At 41.6% G+C, this 19,512-nt stretch overlaps 1 protein-coding gene across 1 annotated transcript in view; it reads left to right on the forward strand.

The window, feature by feature from the left end:
* Positions 1–19,512, forward strand: part of gabra3 (gamma-aminobutyric acid type A receptor subunit alpha3) — an 83,891-nt gene that overhangs the window by 29,535 nt on the left and 34,844 nt on the right. The window contains exon 3 of the mRNA XM_023418240.2: positions 16,151–16,272. Coding sequence (XP_023274008.1) covers positions 16,151–16,272 — 122 coding nt within the window. The remainder of the gene's footprint in view (positions 1–16,150; positions 16,273–19,512) is intronic.

Genomic DNA, 19,512 nt, shown 5'->3' on the forward strand with positions numbered 1-19,512 from the left:
CTCGTCATGTACTGAAAAGAAGCAGTTGCAAAAAATCTAATCATAAAATATAAAAACACAAAAGCTGTTCTGCGATAAAGAATTCAGTATCACACAAACCAGCTGTTTTGCATATTTTAACAACCAAAAAAAAAAGAAAAAAAAAAACGTGTCAGACTTCTTTGGCAGTTTATCAAATAGGTTTTTGGGGAACAGACAATTTAATAATTCCTACAGGGAGGACGGTTATGATTCTCCAGCCTGTGTTTTTAGAAATCAAATGTTTGGCAGTCAGTTCTCTCTAAGAAGCTAAATAACTCAACAGCTGATGATCTACTGACTGAAGACCGACTTACAGGATCAGTGCTGTTAACGTGGTCTTTGCTCATTGAAAAGGTTTCAGTGGGAATAAAATTTATAATGTTATTAAATTTTCACTATGAATTTACTGTATTGAAGCAACTTGTAATTTCTTAATATTCGTACCTTATTATATAGATGTGAGTATCAAATATGAAACAGCAGGTAATTTATCTGTAAATCCCTAAATCATCATTATATTGCATTTCATGATGTCATCTTAAGACACGTAGGGCCTTTATTTATCTTTGGATGTTGCAATGGCTTATTTGCTAATAATTGTCTTTTTATTTTTTCATAATCTGAATGTTATGATCAGAGAATAAATTCAGAATCATTTAGGAAAAACAGTAGAGTGTTGAAAGGGTCATCAGCACAATTATAGATGGGAATTAAAGTGACATGGAGCAGTTAGGGGAGGATGAGGAGGAGGAGGAGGAGGAGGAGGAATGGACTCCTGATGCAGTGTTTCCTGAGGGAAGCTCAGATAGTAGTGATGACAGATGAAAGTGTTGACCTGACCGGCGCAGAGGGAAAGGGCCCAGCAGCAGCAACAACAACAACAACAACAACAACAACAACAACAACAAAGCAGTCAGCAAGAGGCAAAGTGAAAATGAAAGAGAACAGGTGGACTGGACGCCATACAGTACATGTATTTCCAACAGCTTGTTTCTTATGAAATGCTACAGGAAAGAGGGAAAGCCAGTAAACACAAGTGCCACAGACTCTGAGCAGGTCCCGGCTTCGTACAGATGCCTGATGTACGAGTCTATTTGGAGACGGAGACAGAGACGGAGCAACCAACAGAATCAGTGAATCAGAGTCAGCAGTTTCAGAAGTCGATCACATTCAGCGATGACTCAAAGAAAGATAAACTGTGGAAACTCAGGCCACGGTTACAAAGAGTAGAGCAAATTTCTTGCATACCTCCAGAGGAATGTCATGCAGTTGATGAAATGATGCCATTCAAAGTAAAATCTCATCTACATTTCTATAGGTCAGCATCAGGATGTGGACACTTCATGGACAAAGGTTTTATGATTTTGACGGTGCAGAAAATCCAAATGTCTCTGAAGATGTTGCTCTGAAAATGACTTCAACCTTTTCAGCAGGAAAAGAATCAGAAAACTATTTTACATCAGTTCCACTGGCGGAACAAAGAACGAGGTAAATCCACGACAGAGACACAGTGCGAATGAACGACTGAAGGATGAAAAAGATTTGAAGACAAAGGGAAGAGGGTCGTGGGATTTTAGAGTAAACCAGGACAACAGCATCTTTGTAAGATGCTGTGACAACAAAGCAGTGAAAACACACATAATGGTCCCCAGACCAGTCATTGTTGACACATACAACACGTTCATGGGAGACGTTGACCTCCTTAATATGCTGCCTGCACTTCACAAGTTCAGCTTCAGATCCTGAACATGGCGTCTGTACATTTGCTGAACGCCATCAGTGGCAGGAACCTCGACAGAGGAAACTGAATGATGGTGTGGAGGTTTCAGGTTTCTGTTGGCACTTCTCTCACAAGCACAGGAAAGAGCAAAATCAAGTGTGGCAGATCACCATCTTCTCCAGAACCGAACACAGCACTCCTGTTAAAGGCCAGGCGATAAGTGCTCGATGACGGAGGAATGTTGGGTCTCTGTAAATACTATTCTGAAGAGTTCGGTCTCGACTTGCGCTACAAGAAAAACGCCTGAGATAACGATCTTATGATTTGGCACTAGATAAATAAAATTGACTTGACTGGTGTGCCTCCTGATGAGAGAGAGGAAGACACTGATCATTGCCCGACATGGGAAACCTGACAGCGATGCAAGCACTGCACAGACAATCACATCTCACACGTCTAAGGAGGGAAACGTGAAGTCCACCTCTGCCTGAACAAGAACCGAGGCAAGGCAAAATCAAAAGGTTGTGAAAGACCCAAGACCCAAGACCCAAACCAACTGAAATGTTCCAAATGTTACAAAACAATATCTGGTTTCATCTCTGTGGTCAGTATGTTCCCATGAACGCCCCAAGAGTTCAATATGATCCAAAAAATATACATGCAAATGATTCCAACATTTTCTTTTGTATTTTGTCAAAAGGTTTTTGACTTTTTTTTTTTGACTTATTTGATGTGCCAGGCTTCAGAGTTAACAGTTTCTAGTCCTTGGCAAAAGTTCAATTCCAGATTGTGTCGTCTGGAAACAGTCAGATGGCATCAGAGGCCGACATTATGTTAACCGCTCTGTCATTGGACATAAACATGAAGTCCAACCATCTGCCAAAAACACATGTGCATCTTGTTATAAGTGAAATATTTCTTAGTTTTTTTTTTTTAAAGACAAGCACGAGGACCTGTCTGGTTTTTTAAATGGAAACTTACACCGTCAGTGTGTTGACAGAAAGAGAAGCCAGTCACTGATCAACTTCAGGTTCATACGTCACTGGAACCAGTTCAGTGCATTTGACTGTATGTTGAAAATAATTTATTTTCTAGTGAACTTCAGTGTAACAGCAAAGCATTAATTAAAAGGTAGTATGCCACATACACTGCAGTGTGTTTGAAAGCTAATTTACTAACAGATCCAGCAGCAGAGTCTTAGAGGGAGAGGAAGAGAAATCCCAAGGTGTTTATTTGTTCTCCAGTCAACAGAGAGCTGCATGAAAAATGACTGCACAGTGCAAGAGAAAAAACAAGAACGTGTTCTAATTGATTAAATTATCCTTATCTTTATCCACATACCATTTCTCTTCAGGGAAGCACGGTGACATAAAAACTTACACGAATCTTCAATTTTCCAAACACAAACTCTGGACAGTTTTACTTCCCTGTGTGTTCAGCCAGTGGCAGCAACATTTATTCCTGTCATATTATCATAACAGTCGAACACGAGCAGGAAAAGATTTATTATGCTGGTTTTGGGACATTTGGCACCTAAACCCGTCGACCAAGGACAAAAGAAGACGGAGCACACATAAAACATCTGGGAGCTTGTTGCCGTAGTGTCGGGTGCAGCCCGGTAACGAACCAGCGATGATGACGTGTCTTTTATGGATTACTCTTATTAAATGATTCGCAGCTGTATAAATTAGCAGGATAAACAGTTCTGTATCTACATTACAAGCCCAGAATTTAAAATGGCTAATTCACTTAGGTCACTTGTGTTAACACACACTTATCTCTAATGTATTGGTTGTTATATTGAATCTGTGCAGGAGGAAGCTTTTGTTGCTTGCTAATCAAGAAGACTGCAGATGACTAATGGGCACCAGCAGCGCTGCTGTTCGACTGCGCAGCGATGGCACTTCCTTCCTTCACAGTTCGGGTTGTACCTGTTGCTCTTCCACCCTCCTCACAAGTGGAGGTGTGATCTTTCCAGGGGTGATTACTGTGTTGCCTGGAAGCTTCTGACAGTATCCCAGGTGTGGTATGGCTAACATGCCAGTTTATCCATGGTTTACAGTCCACTGGGCCCATTCCTGGATTTTCTGCGCCTCATTAATCCATTTCTGGTACCTGTTACTTTCAGATGTGGCATTTCCCTCCATTCGTTCATTCGTGCTCATGAAAAGAGTGGAAGCTCAGGCAAAGATGCAAAAAACTGCAGCTTCAATGGTTAAAATCTCCTGTTGAATATGTGAATATCTTCTGGGTTTGGCCTGTCGGTCGATGTGGCCTTTGCTTTCCGATAGTGGTGCCTATAATAAATATCTGTTATCTCATCACAGATCTGCAGACTGTTTTGTTACAGATCACATTTGTTTATATTAAACAATCAAGATTAAGATTTCACTATATCAAACTCACAGTCTGTAACTTCTGCCTGGGTGACGTCATGAAATAGCGTGGGATCATGGGAGTTGTCGTCTCCTCCCGGTTTGGATTCCTTCAGCGTCAGTGGTTCAGGAAATCAAACAGACCTGGTGATTCTAACTGATAAAAACACTGAATAAAGCAGCTTCCCATTTAAAGTTAGTGTTTGAGTGACGCTGTATGGAGGACAAAGACTCAGGGAAGAGCTGGAGCTGAGATTGATGCTAACCTTTGTTCTGATTGTTTCTCTGATAACTTATGAAGCAGACGTTCAGCAGGTTTTTACCAGCAGCTGAATGATCCACAGAGGTGTCCTCCTCTCCACAACAAACACACCAGGGGATTAAAACCAGTAGAAACTCTGAATAAGGCAGTTTGACTTTAAAAACAAATATCAGAGATTCAGCAACTCTCTTCAGTGACACAGGACAAGACGGCAACATTTCCTCAGCTTGTTTCTCTGCTAACTTCAGACCCAGACGTCGGATGACTAAAATCCTTCATCTGGTTCAAATACAGAACACAGGTCCAGTCATTTTCAGACATTTTAATGGGGAAAAGTGACAGATTATAACTTTAAATCCATTCCTTTGGTGTTGGAGCTGCAGATACAGCTGTGTGTATTGAAGGTTGTCTGAATGTCCTCACTGTCACGCTGTGGTTGGCGTGCTGCTGTGACTGACACGGGTCACCACAGAGAGGCTTTTACTGCAGAGGCTACTCTGACATCACTGAATGAACGATGAAAGATTTTATGCAAACCAGTAAATGTTTACTGTGAAAAAGGTGCACATTTACCTGCTTATATATTCATTGAGAAAACCACTTTATTCTGATGCATGACACCAGGCCTGAGAGTAATGTGCACCAGCTCAATAGGAGGAGTAAATTTATACCTGCTCATGGCCTGAAAAGAGACATTTCTGCTGGAGTCAGCAAATAAACAGAGAGAAACCAAGTTGAAAGGAGGATAGCGATCAGAGATGAGAGGAGGGAACATGTGTCACACGGAAAATGATGAAGGGATAACACCACTTGTCAAGGATGCGAGTAATGAGAAACTGGAGCGTCAGTATTTTCGGCTCTGGTGCCACAGAGGACCGAACGCTGTGACACGCTGCCCAGCCAGATGGGGATACATATGTTGGCTGTAAGACCTGTATGTGGCCTTTACCTCTGGCTTCACAGTCACTAAATCAAGGCAATTCAGACCACAAAAAAAAAAATATATATATATATACCAGCGCTCTCTGGTTGGGAATTACATGGAGTGTGTTATGGTCTGTGCAGCCAGGATTTATGTGCAGACCTGTTACAATAAACTCAGCACGGACCTATTTGATGTATTGGATTCTGTTTGCCTCCCTCCTCCAGCTGTAATAACTCTGTATTCCTAGAAAATTATAATGAGATTTTGAATTAAAAAGAAGGAGGGAACGTCAGCCTCAAGATCATCAGCTCTTGAGTTGTTTTTAATCTAGCCTTCCTGGGGCTTCATGGGAAATTATTTACCATATGAACTTGTCTACGAGTCCTGCCATCTTCCATAAAAAATAACTGCATCTTTTAAAAAGTCAGCTTTTACAGCTCTCCGTAGCGCAGCGTGCTCTGAAAGCGTGCTTACAGTTATAAATGATCTGTTCATTGCTGCTGATGCTGGTGATTGCACTTTTGTAATCCCTGCAGATATCGGCGTTGCGTGCTACTCAGACGGCTGTGGCTTTCTTCTAGAAACACCTCAGAAAGTGGGCTGGTGTCACAAAATGTTGATATCACTTCGGATCATATCTCTGTGTTAGATAATTTCCCACTGCTGCAGGGAGGGTGTTGTTCTATGCAGCACGTTTCATCTGTGCTGCTGTATTTCCAAATAAAACATCTGTTTGATCCTGAAAAATGTATGTGCTTTGCCACCGTTACATGATTTTTTAAAATGGATCTGTTACTTTAAATGAAATATGAAAAGATTTCTTAAGAATTAATCAGAGTAGCCCCTTGCTGTGGATCTCTGCATTTTAAACTATTGAAATAATTGTTTAAAATGTTAGGATAGGAAGACTGAACTCGGCTGACCTGACTCTCATTATTTTTGAAATAAAATCGCTCCAGTTCTTCTTTTTGTATGAACCTTAAGCCTTTCAGATGACAGGTGAGGCCGCTGTTTGCGGCCTGAACAGTCACTGCAAAGACATTTCTCTGGCCTCCCTCTGACCTTGGTTGTCATGGCAGTGAATTAAAGCTAGTTAAAGATCAAGGACAACAAGAGAGGCGAGAACTGTTAAAATCCAAGATCAAGTAAGGCAGAGGCTTTTACAGCGATGGACTGGGGAATTGAGCCTGTGTGGGAGGAGACGGGATGCATGTGTTCTGGATGAAAAGAGGATGGACCAGTGTTGTTCCACTAAAGACGGGATATGCACCAAATGATGCTGTACATTTAAAAACATCTTGACATGCGAGTAGATTCATCTCACTTGTGGGATTTCTCAGTGGATGACAGAAATGTCACACACACACACACACACACACACACACACATTTCTGTAACTTCACCAAACAAAACTTCTATGCAGAGCTGAGACTGCAGAGCAATTATTGAGTCAACTTCCACAAAGAGAGCATCATTTTCCTCGACACCATCGAGTACAGCGTACAGCACAGCAGTGTGGACGATTTGTCGGTAGTACCAGCTGGAAATTAACATTTTTCAATTGATTTTATTTTCCTCCTCTTGCTCCACTGTCTGAACAGATTGTGCATGTTAAACACTGTCTCCAACTTTTGGCTTCCAATGGTGATCAATGGTCCAAGCAGAGATTGGCTTGCACCTCTTGCTCCGACTGGAAGTGTTAAACATGCCGGGGAAGACGAACTGGCCGTGGCCGTCACTGCTGCTGACCAACTATTGAAAATCTTTCCCCCAGTTGAGACAGTTTCAGCAGCCCTCCGCTCCCAGCAGCGAGGCCGATGCAAATCTCTTGGCAACGTCTGAAATCTGTAAGTTTGTTCTCTCAAGTCAACACAGTGAGCAGAGGCAGTCAGAGCTCTTAAGCGTTGTTCCCAGCGGACACATGCTAACTTGGCATCTAGTGCAAACACGCATTAGGAAGTGTGTCCAGTGGAGGTGGTTCAGGCATTTTCTAAAAATGTCCCCCAGGTGCCTGCCTTAGGAAGCATGCCAGGCACGGCCAACTGTGGGGGAAAACCCGGGGGGCCGACCCAGAACATGCTGGAGAGACTCCAGCCCAGCTGGCAGGGGATTGCCTGGGGATCCCACAGGAGAAGCTGGAGGAAGTTAGAGGGGAAATATGTGTTGATGGAAGGGTTGAGCAATGCACAGCTCCAGCTCCAGCTCCAGAGGATAAAATGTAAAAAACTTAGACGTGACATTTAACAAAACTAAAGACTGAAAAAGCCAAGGTAACGACTCTGTACTCTTAGTCTGTACTTGTACAGCTGTACTTTGACTTAAATGCCACCGTCAACATGGTGACATTCTCACAATGCTAACATGCTAATGTTTAGCAGGTGTCATCAAATTTATTACACTTCATCCTGGACAGGAAACCACATGGTGGCACAAGAGGAAAAGTTATTGGGGTTTATCTTGTTGGTACCATGAACAACATTTCATGTCAATCCATCCAGTAGCTGCAGATATTTCAGTCTGAACAAAGACATGGAAAGAGCGGCAATGTAGTCCCTACAGTGCCACACTGCTAGCACAGCTAAAATTAGCTTCTTTTTTTTTATTTTAGAGACATCAGTCTTCTGTAGTTAAGATGTGTTAAAGCCGCTCTATATAATTTTAAAATTCAAATGTTGTCCCAGATGAGCAAGTGTAGAGGAGCCAGTTGTCCCTGGAGTCAGACGAAGCCATTGTATGTTAGCACATATTAGACCCCACCCACCCCCATGCCCCCACCCTTTCTGTCCTGTACATATTATCTACTCAACACAGGCAAGTGGAAGACAGAAGAAAGACGCAAACAAAGAGAGAATCAGTCATATTGTAAAGGCTTTCGATGATACAAGGCGTCCTTTGGTAACAGACAATACGCTGCATAATGTGCTGCTGCATAACATTATCAATAAACTGCTGGTAGACCTGGGGAGAATGAGAGTGGGAGGATCTGGCAGGGAAGATTAGTTATGTTGTAAAGGTTAACTCATGCATGAATTCAAGCTTGGAATTTACTATTTACTAATCAAGAATGTGCTAATTAAACATCCTCTCCCCCTCCCCCATGCATTTTCCACCCATTGTGGGATTTAGTTAACAGGAAGAATTAAATATTTGTTGCCTCCATATATAATAAATAAACCAGTTCCCCCATAACTGCAGTCAAGAAAAGTCATCAGCTTCCAATATATCTTCTCCACAAAGCTCAGAGCAGCCGCACTAATCCCCTCCATTCGATTTCGGTCGCCCCCAGCACTCGGCAACAAGATAGTTCAGTGAGTGCGTCCGGGCTCTTTAGTGGTGGATGGATATCAGGATTCTTATCAGTCATCCGCGGCACACCCATCACTCCAGAGGGGGTGACGCACACTTGGAGAGAGATGGGGTAATCGGGTGAGGATGTTAAGGCATTACCTGAGGTGCTCACTTTGAAGTCAAGATGCACGATCAGCAGGAACCGATGTTTTTTTTTATAATACACACACACACACACACACATATATATACATATACATATACATATACATATATATTAAAGGTTTATGGGGACAGGACTGAATCAGAGAGACTGTTTGTTTCTTCCCTCTCTTAGATTTCAGCAATATTCACCTATAACACTGTCAGACTCAGGTGGAAGGAGCAGAACAAGAGATATTGGTTTTCTTCAGTCCACACATTCTTCTTCCTTGTCAAAACCTGGCACCTATATTACCCAGAATGCAACTCAAACAGCAGCCCAGCTCAGAGATTCAGGTTTGTTGTGATAGTAGTGACTAATGCAGTGTGAAGCCTCTAGCAGCAAACACAGGTCTGGTAAGTTCACCTGGTTCTGTAGTCTTCAGACTCTGTGACATCACCGTGGACGTTAATCAGATTTCCCGCTGCTCGCTCTGGAGCAACAAAAGACTTTATACAACTTATTTCACATATGTAGTAATACTCCCCAAGACCTGCAAACACACTCTGAGGTTCAAATCGATGGACAAACAGCCTCTGCTGGATTAATGGAGACGTTATGCTTCAACTAGCACTGAAACACAAAATACCATCCCGGCTCCTCATGGTGGTTATTTCCTTTTTCAGGATGTAAACAGGTGAATTTCTTTGTTCACATTACAAAACAGTCCGCCAGGAATGAGAGCTTGTATACAAGGGTGTAGGTGTGGTCTCAACATTGGTGGGAACAAAACAACCCCATCACCCCCCCCCAGACCAAAGAGGACTGTTTAATGCCGTCAGCGAATGTTTACACTACTTTGACTAGTCAAATGCTGCTAATGCTGCAGAGAGTTAACTAGTTATAGATGTTAGCAGTACAGTACATGCATACAACCAAACTGCTGCACTGACGCTTTTTTACCTTTATTTCGAATGGCACAGAGAGAGAGAGAGAGAGAGAGAGAGAACCAAGACTAAGCCCCTGTGCTACGTGCTCTACCAGGTGAGCCCCAAGCTTGAGGTTTTGACATTAGCAGGGGTATAATGCCTTAGTGGCCGTAGGGGCATCACGGCCAGAGGGAGTCTAAATCAGTTGTCACGGAGATTTAGCTTCTGGGAGAGCACATTAGAATGATCTAACATGACTTCCCTCCAAACATAGTGCGAACAAATTCACTCAAATACTGGTAGGGACAGTTCTTTCCTCCCAAAATACTGGTAGGGACATGTCCCTCCCGTCCATATGCAAACCTACACCCTCGCTTGCACACGTGATTGGGCAGAGCAGCGCGTCGTCAGATGTCTGGTTGTGTCCGAGGTCGAGCTTGCCAGAGCCCTCCACATGTTTGTTCAGGTGTGTGTGTATGGGTCAAAGCTAATTCGAAGCTTCTCCCTCCTGGTAAACAGTGCAGCTGCAGTGGTGACGTCATGGTGACCGGTGGGTGTCACTTAAAAGTCATCACAAACTTTTCAACAATCCCACCTCTCTGACTTCTATCAAATGAAACTGCCTAAGCCCATTAGCTTAAGTGTGATCCCTCACTGTCTGAGATCCCGTCCCACCATCCTCCTTTAAATGGAAATACATCACATTAAGGAAGTAATACCATTTCATGGGACCTTTAAGTCGACTGTAGCGACGCTGTGCAGGCGACAGAGCAGAACATTCACCAGCTAAAACCTCAGTTTTTCACTCAGGTTTTAATTGGTCAAGTTTTCTGCTGGCCTCTCTCGAGCCCCCTCAGATCTCTTTTCTTCAGCCCCGCCACGTTTACAAAGAGGATTTAAACTCAGACTCTTTCAAACCGCTTTAAATATTCAACATCCAGGAGCTGCAGGATAAAATAAGTGACCTCACAAGTCTCTGAATGAAACACACATTTGCTCACAACATCACGCTTGAACTGTAACTTGGTCAATTACTCCTCCTCACTCAAGTCTATTTGCCATCACTCTGTCAGCTCATGAGGCACCTTCATCTCATATACTGCCAACCACAGCAGCTCTCATCCTCGCTCGCCTCCCTCCGCCTCCCTCCGCCTCCCCCTGGCTGGAGGCAAGCACCCGTGTGCGCCCTGAGAGACCACCACTACATCTCTTCCCTGGCCAAGCCTGCAATCCCTCACCTGTCAGGCTGGTTCAGCGCGCTAACCTTGGATAAGAGCCAGCCCACTCACTCATTACTTGCCCGTTCCACTAACTCAGCCCACACACATTTGTTCCCACCAGCACACAAAGTCTTTACCCACTTCTCGTTCTTACGCCTCCAGTAAGACACAGAGACCAGTCATGGTCTGCAACATCCATGCACATCAGGGAATATCGTCACGGTTAAAGTCGACTTCCACAGGTATTTACTCTCACAAAACATCAACGATGATGATGACGGTCTTGAGGATGCAAACTAGTGTACAATAATAAATGGTGCACATTTGTATATGTGAATACAACAGTTTTCAATCTCTTCTGTCTCTCATGTTTGAGACGGGAAAGATAAAGAGCACCTACACTTTCACTTCAGCTGAAGAACGTTGGAAATCCGGTGCCTTTAAGAAATAGGGCTACGCAATAATTAATTAAAGCGATGACTTCTACCGAACATGGCCAATTAAGAAACTTTTTTCTTCTTCAAGTGTCTCTTCTTCAGAGAGATTTCACCTCCAGAAAAGTTCAAAGTCTGTTTGCACACACAGTATAAAGTTGTTTAATTGACCATATGTGCCAGGACAAATAATCCCATTTTTATCCCAAGTAATGACGCCATCATATCAAACCCGACCATGCTGCTGTGTTTAATGTGCCCCTGACTAATACTAAAACTGCAGCTGATCCCTCTACTAAAATGAAACTTTAAAGCATTTTATATAACAATAATGACTGAAAAGTTTTACTCAGACACAGGCTGTAAATATTTGTGCCAACAGAAACTCATTTCTGTTTGTGTTCCAGTCCAACCAGCCTTAGGTTAACATCGTGCACCGCTCGCTGCTAAGTCTGAGGTGGTGTTGGATGCAGCAGTGATTTTCTTGTCACAAATGGTGAAGCATGAGTCGTCACTTTTTCTGCTGCGAGATGTCGGACTGTGGTCAGTTTCTGTGACAGTGTGTTCTCACTGCAAATAAACACAAAGATAAAGAGGTGTAGCGAAGCCTGTGCAAGTTTGTTTTCTGCCTGTAGCAGAATATTTTTGATATATTTTGGTCGCAGATAGCGCTGACGTTATCTAGACCGTGTGACAGGCTGACTGGAGACCGATGAGTTGACAGATTAGTGCAACAGATCCTGGATTTGTCTGAGCTTCAAAAGTCAGTCAGTATCATGACGATACTGACCAGACTTCCTGTCGATTTCACAAGTTACATAAACCTTTACTGTCAGCGTAAAGGTCCTGCACACCCACACAGGTGTTTTTACCAATTCTAGTTAAACATCTGCTCAAGTTGAAGAAGAACCAAAGTCATGTACTAAAATATACGGTGGCCCAGAAAGGTCAACGCACCGCAGCTTAAGAAAAGACAAGCAAACAGACGAAACACAAACATTGAAAAAATTCAGAAAACATCTTCATCAGTTTGACAACACACGAGCTGCAAATACTCACAACACACAGGAAGTGTTTCCAGGGGACTCTAAAAAGTGATGGACCTGACCGGGAAGCACTTGCATGGATGTATTATCAGACATCAAACCTAATACCTATAATCTTGTCGCTCGATGCTCTGTGATTTAAAAGCATCGGATGACAAGTTGCAGCCTGGTTCATCACTTTTTAGAGTCCCCTGGAAACACTTCCTGTGTGGTGTGAGTATTTACAGCTCGAGTGTTGTCACACTGACGAAGATGTTTTCTGAATCTGCTTGTGTTTGGTTTGCATGAGTTTTATTAAGCTGCAGTGTGTTGAGCTCTCAGGGACACCGTAGATAAGACTTTTTTTTTTTACATCAGACATTTTGTCTTGTCATGTCAGAAAAAGCCAAAATGAATGACATTATTCATTAATCATACGTGACGGCTCAGTGTCGTTTACAGCATTCGCCTCAGTGAAGTCAGAGTGAGCCGCCGTGCACAGAACCAGGAGCCTGGAGCTGAATTAGTTAAACCTGTCAGCTGTAAAATAATTTACTGTAGGTGAAAACTAAAGAAAAATCTTTGCCTTTGTTTTCTGCTCATGTGCTTTAGGGCTTTAACAACACAGTTTCCCAGGCTGTACTGGTTAATACATGCCAGTCATCTCATGATCAAATACTCACGATTCACTTTTAACCATCAAGCTTCAACTTCACAGCGACCATGCAAGGTAATGCATTCAGACAGCATGACAGTTATTAGAAATGAACTTTGTTTATATGCTAAACTCATGACCAACATAAATATTTTACAAATGCAGGAAGTTGAATTTAGCATCACACTGAAATGGGAGTAGATGAACAACAGGGGAAAAAAATCAGGAAAAATCCAAACGTTTCTTCTCTTCAAATGTTTTTCTTTAAGTGACTAGTGCAGGATTATAATACTGACTATTCTGCCCTTCCTTACAGCGTATACTTGTATTGAGACTGAATAATGAAGGGGACTGATGAAGTGATATGAGCGGACGACATGATTATACAACCTGTGTGTTTAAACAGAAATGATTTCACATTCAAAAAAGGGAATGTCCCATTTCTTTGTCCTCATCAGTGAATTTAAACAGCTGGCTGATCCTGGAGAGAGAGAGAGTGCGAGTGTGTCGGTAAAGCACGCAGATGCGACACAGCACACAAGTACTTTGTTTTTCTGAAGTCGATATAATGTTGGGGAGCAGACGTTAGAACGGGACTAAAGGTTCCTCATTAATTTTTGAGTCTCCACCGGAGCTGGCAGAGAGGCCACAGAGGGCTTTTTGTTTGATATATGATTCATGTTAAGTGAGATATTACCTATTGCAGTTAAAGTAGTCCTTGCCATTTCCAAAGCTTTTAGTATTCAGTGTTTTCAGTGTGTATGAGCTGCTCAAACATGCCCACCTGTCACGTTTTGATAAGGTGCTTGATTGAAAAGACAGAAATGTGAATGTCTTTCAAACATTTCTTACATTGTTACATTAACATATTTTTAGCAGAGCTTAATTATACAGTCAGGTGCCGATTTGACACCCTGAATAAATCAGACTGGGCCCTGTTCAATCAGGTGCAAATCGTGAGCTGAGTGTTAAAAGGCTCAGACTGAGTGAAGACACTGAACCTCAAATATCCTCATCTGGCTAATCATTAGCATGTTCCTCCTGATGTAGTAAACCTCAAGATCTCAGTCCTGGTTGATTTGGCAGCCCCCATGTTCACCTCGGTAACAGGCAAGTGCAGTTTAACACGAGGGAAAATAATCTGCTGCCAAGAAAATGATAAAAAATTACACATTGTTGATTAATGGTGATGCATTTCCTGTGTCTCCCTCACAGTAGACCCTGATTCTACCAAGTCACACTGTTTGAACGTGAAGCAGCAGCAGCAGGAGGTTCTGTTCATTAGCAGTAACTACGGCTGAATGACAAGCAAAAAAAAGGAATCATACTGTGATTATTTTGGCAGATATTGCGATATGAGTTAACGATTAAAGTTGGGGTGGTAAAAAATAGAATGATGATGATGATGATGTAATTTTTGCTGCGGTGTGTACCAAACAAGCTTCTTCCCTTACATGTGGAGAATATGATCTGTAGGCCGGAGCGTCCCTGTGGTAACACAACGCTTCATTCAGTTATCACATGGATCGGCCATACTGTGATTTTGATAATATTTCGACTCTACAAACGGTAAACAGGGAGGCTGTTACCAGTTAGATAATGCTGCATTACATAAATTCATCATTTCCTGTCAATCCCACATGCATTTATCAGTGTGGCAGTCAAATCTGTTAAACAGAGCAGCCACTCCTGAATGTGAATAATGCAGAACAAAAAGGTGACCATGAAGGTGTTTGGATTTCATGAAAATTTGGAGGATTAAATCTTTGAATAGTCAACCTAAAAAAAAAAAAGCTCAGTTTAATGTGATATTCAAAGACAAACATATGTAATTTTAATTAATTACTCCATAAATAAATAGTGAACCCTTTGGCATTCCATCACAACAAAATGGCCTAATAGTTAATGGTATTAATGCAGCACTTAATTCTTCATAATTAGTCTTCCCTTGAGTATAAACATACTTTCTTTCTTTCTTTAGTTTGAAGACCCACAGGAAACATGAACATATAGAGGAAGTGATATCGGGAACATGATCTTTAATTGATATTTATTCATAGCTCTTTTATGCCCACATAATAGCCTGTTAGCTAGGCTAAAACCATTTGCCCAAATGTCTGCATGCAGAGTGAACTCACAACCACCCACAACTCATAATAAGCACATGCATAGAGTGGTGACCTTCACCTGAAGGTGTGTTAATGGATGTGGTTGTAAAGGAGAAGGAGTGCTGTGTCAAGTTGCTATTAAAAGGACGGATGAAGCTCGTCAGAGACTGAGCAAAGACAGATTTGCTGCTGAGAGCAGAAGTTTCCCTGTCAACAACATTCACAGGTAAATTCAGAATTTCTCCTCAAACCCTAAATTTGTGAAAGCGCCGTCCGACCAGACCAACGCTGTGTCTGTGATCGTGCATCAGGACATGGAGTGGTTGTTGTTGGGGATTACTTGGATATTATAGGTCAGTTCCTTTGGGGATTTTAGTTTAATTAAAGATGGTACTCATTAACTCATCAGCGATCCACCTTCAGTATAGTGGCCTTTTCATCTCAGCACAGTATTGTTCTGCAGGGGATTGTGGACCATGTAAATTAATAACCAGTGGCTGATAGCATATGATGAATTCTCTAACAAAACGCTGCAGAGTATTTCCTATTTGGGAAGGAATTCATTATCATAAATGGTAAAATATGGAGGTTCAAGCCTGTGAAAATGAATATAACAAAACAAATACAACCAGACGGTTATTATCCAAATATTGATTAAAGCCCAAGGCCGATCACCGACATCAGATTTTCACTGTGAGAGAAATATTACAGAGGCAGGAGAGATCAGACCTAATTCCTCATCACAAACATATCAAATTTACAATACTGAATTATATTAAATATATATTGTATTAGCGTCATAATCAAAATAATTTTAAATGAAATTCACCTTGGATCATTTATTCATTCTGAAAGCTGATATATGAAATGTTTTGATTAATAAATAATTAAAGATGAAACAGCGAAACAGAGAAGCTCTCTGTCCACTGCACACTGAAGGCATGTCAGTGTCTTCAGCTATGAATCAATAAATCAACATTTTTATTACATTTTATGTGTTTTCTGTCTTTTGAATCCATCTTCCTCTCTCTCATTTCTTCCTACAGGGCAGTAGTTGGACACAGAGAGCCGCTGCCTGATGACAGTAAAGACAATATCACTATTTTCACCCGAATCCTTGACAGGCTGTTGGATGGATACGACAACAGGCTACGTCCTGGGCTGGGAGGTAAGCAACTGCATATGTTGGATAAGTCAGACAGTGATCATGTGTCACTGTTGTAGGACACATAACTGGGATTCATGAAAACTCACATCAGGTATTACAAGTTTTCATACACACATACATCCTCTTACACATTTTACATTTATATTATTCTTATTGTATAGTGGTCATGTAAAGGATGTAAACAGATTAAATCTAAAATAAATCATTAGTATTACTGTTATTCACTTAACTTATCACTAGATATTTCTCCATCTCATTTAATGGATAGAATAAATAATAATTCCTAATGTGGCTCAAAAAGAAGATTTAGGCTTCGTCCACATGACTATGTTTTCATTTTGAAATGCATCTCTTTTTCTACGTTTTTGCCTTTGAAAACGCTGCTGGACCCGTTATATTTTTGGGGTTGTGTTTTATTTTGAAAACTCTGGGAATGTGTTTTGTTTTGAAAACCCTGGGGTTGTGTTTTGTTTTGAAAACCCTGGGGTTGTGTTTTATTTTAAAAACCCTGGGGTTGTGTTTTAATTTGAAAACCCTAGGGTTGTGTTTTATTTTGAAAACCCTGGGGTTGTGTTTTATTTTGAAAACCCAAGGGTTGTGTTTTATTTTGAAAACCCTGGGGTTTTGTTTATTTTGAAAACCTTGGGGTTTTGTTTTATTTTGAAAACTCTGGGGTTTTGTTTTATTTTGAAAACTCTGAGGTTGTGTTGTAGTCTGGACAGAAACTGAGACCTTCGTAAACGATGAGGTCACACCCACGGCCTCTCCTGATTGGCTCTCATCAGCCTGGACTACCAGTGGTGAATACAAAATGATGATGAATGACAGTGATACTGACCTTGTTGTCTTTGCTAGCAGCTGTTGTTCACTTACATTCTCTATTTTAATGCTACAACTGTCTCTGCTGTTCCTCCTTCAGAGGAGACAATCTACTTCCTGTTTACACCGGCTCGCACATGCTCAGTGTTCATGAATGGTCATGGGTTATTGTAGTTTGGTCCACTTATCAAAGACAGTCAGCAGTTGCAGAAGCAGCAGCTGTGACACACGGCTCATGGAAGCAATTAAGGTACTTGAAGACTCATTCATCTTGGAGCCATAACTCAATTGAGTCTGAACACACAGACGTGATACAGATATTCTTAGATTCACTGCGACTTCCCGAGGACGTCATAATGTCTGATGTCCATTGCAAATAGGAAGAAGACGCTGCTCGTACCAGCCAGAGATTCATCACATATGTGCATTTTCTTCAATATCAAAGTGTTCCAGTGATAGTTGTCTGTACATTCACATGGAGGTACAGTGCAAACAGCAGCTGCTAACAGTTCATTCATCTTAGTTTTATCAGTCGGCCTAAATATAAACAAATATACGGTAGACTAAAAAAATCCACAGACAAAACCTCTTAATCCATAGCAACATTATGTCTCCCAGCATTATGGAAACTACAGTTACAAACCTGTGTTTACCGACCAAACAGAAGCAGAGAACAGGAGTGAAAAAACATTAACATCATCATCTATCATATTAAATATAAATATTATATTTAGTGCAAAGGATCAGGTTTGTCTCGTACTCTAGAGGGACTGGGACGTTTTTAGAAGAGGTTTGCTATATTCCATAGACATTAACATTTGCATCACCATGTGCAATAATTAACACACAACATCTGTGCTGCCATTTCTGATATATTTAAATATCTAATTGTACATATCATATTATTATCTATTATTTATCTTTAAGTATTTGGTGATGACATTTTGCTGTTTCTTTTTTATACTGTCCACATTGCAAATGTCGGCCCTCTTATTTTTTAATCACTACTGTACTGTAGTGAGAGACACTGTCCTGGTGTTACTCTTTAAATTGTTTATTTTCTTCACTAGTTTTTGGCTCCAAAGCGTCAAACACTCATTTGCTCATTTGTTGTATCTACTTCTAGTGAACATTTAGAGGCATGTAACTCATACAGACACTACAGACCGAAAACCAAGCTCACACTCTGTCAGGTCATGTTGCGCAGCACTGCTACAGAAATCTGTCTTCCCTTGGGTGGAAGTCTTTGTTCAATCATGCCCAAATGGCAAATCAGCACACATTTCAGTGGAAATCCCTCTAATTGATGCCATTTCATCCAAATATTCATCCCTCAAGGACAGCAAAACGCACAACGGCAAAACGCATCACAGCGAGCCCACATGCTCAAGCAGGCTTTGCCATTTCTCAGCCATTTCTCTGGTGCTCGCTGCTGAAGCCACGAGCATGGCTACCAGGCTGCAGAGCCACCGGGCCGGATGACCTGGACTCTGTGGCTGCACCCACACAGAAGAACCAGGCACAAGATGTTAATGTCATATTCTGCCTGTGTACTGACGTTCACGTCTCCAAGGGCAAGGAGATGGCGAGGCCTGCACCAGTCGTGGCTCACAGTCATGATGAGTCTCTTCGTGTGGAGCAGTGAAAGCAAACAGGCTCTTCCTGGAACAGCAGCACAGTGGGTCACTGTGTGTTTCACATAAATTAAACTTATTTATCCAAACACATTATGAAATAAGGCAGCTCGATTCTGGCAGAAATCATAATCAAGATTATTTTGATCAATATTGACGATCACGATTATCTAACAAGATTACTCATTGACTTTGGAAAACACGCATTTATTAAAATTAAAAATTTATAAGAAATAAATCAGACCAACTACAACACATCGGCCCTGGCAGCAGCTTCTTGATAGTAAAGTTAATATCAAGCACGACCAAAAAAGGAAAAACATAAAATAAAAAAACAGATTTCAAAACAAAAAGTTTTTCCAGTTCTACAGGATAAAAGTGAAAGATATCTGAGCGTTGGACAGCAGCCAGACCGGGCGTGGTCTCTCCTGACTATATATAGAAAGTCTCTGAACTGATGACGCACGCCTACGTATGTTGCCAACGGACGCCGAAATGTAACCAGGAAGTGGATGGGGGGATGGTTTTTGAAGGGGGGATGAAATTTGCTGCAACACAGAATAATCGTTGTATCTCGATTATCTTGTTTTCATAATCGTCGTAATCAAAAACAGCTCTATAATGAAATAACAAGAAGTTGGTTAAAATGTGCAGATTTTATTTTCCCTTGCAAATCTCAGAGTTTAAACCCTCAACCATCCACCACCATGCTCAGTCACAGTGAAGGCCTTCTGTCTGCAGAGGAGCAGGACTACCATCTTCTTCCTGCTGCCCCCACCCCACCCCC

The sequence above is a fragment of the Seriola lalandi genome, unplaced genomic scaffold (genome assembly GCF_002814215.2).
Source record: "Seriola lalandi dorsalis isolate HSWRI2012SDOR001 ecotype SW California unplaced genomic scaffold, Sedor1 jcf7180002054581, whole genome shotgun sequence".
NCBI lineage: Eukaryota > Metazoa > Chordata > Actinopteri > Carangiformes > Carangidae > Seriola > Seriola lalandi.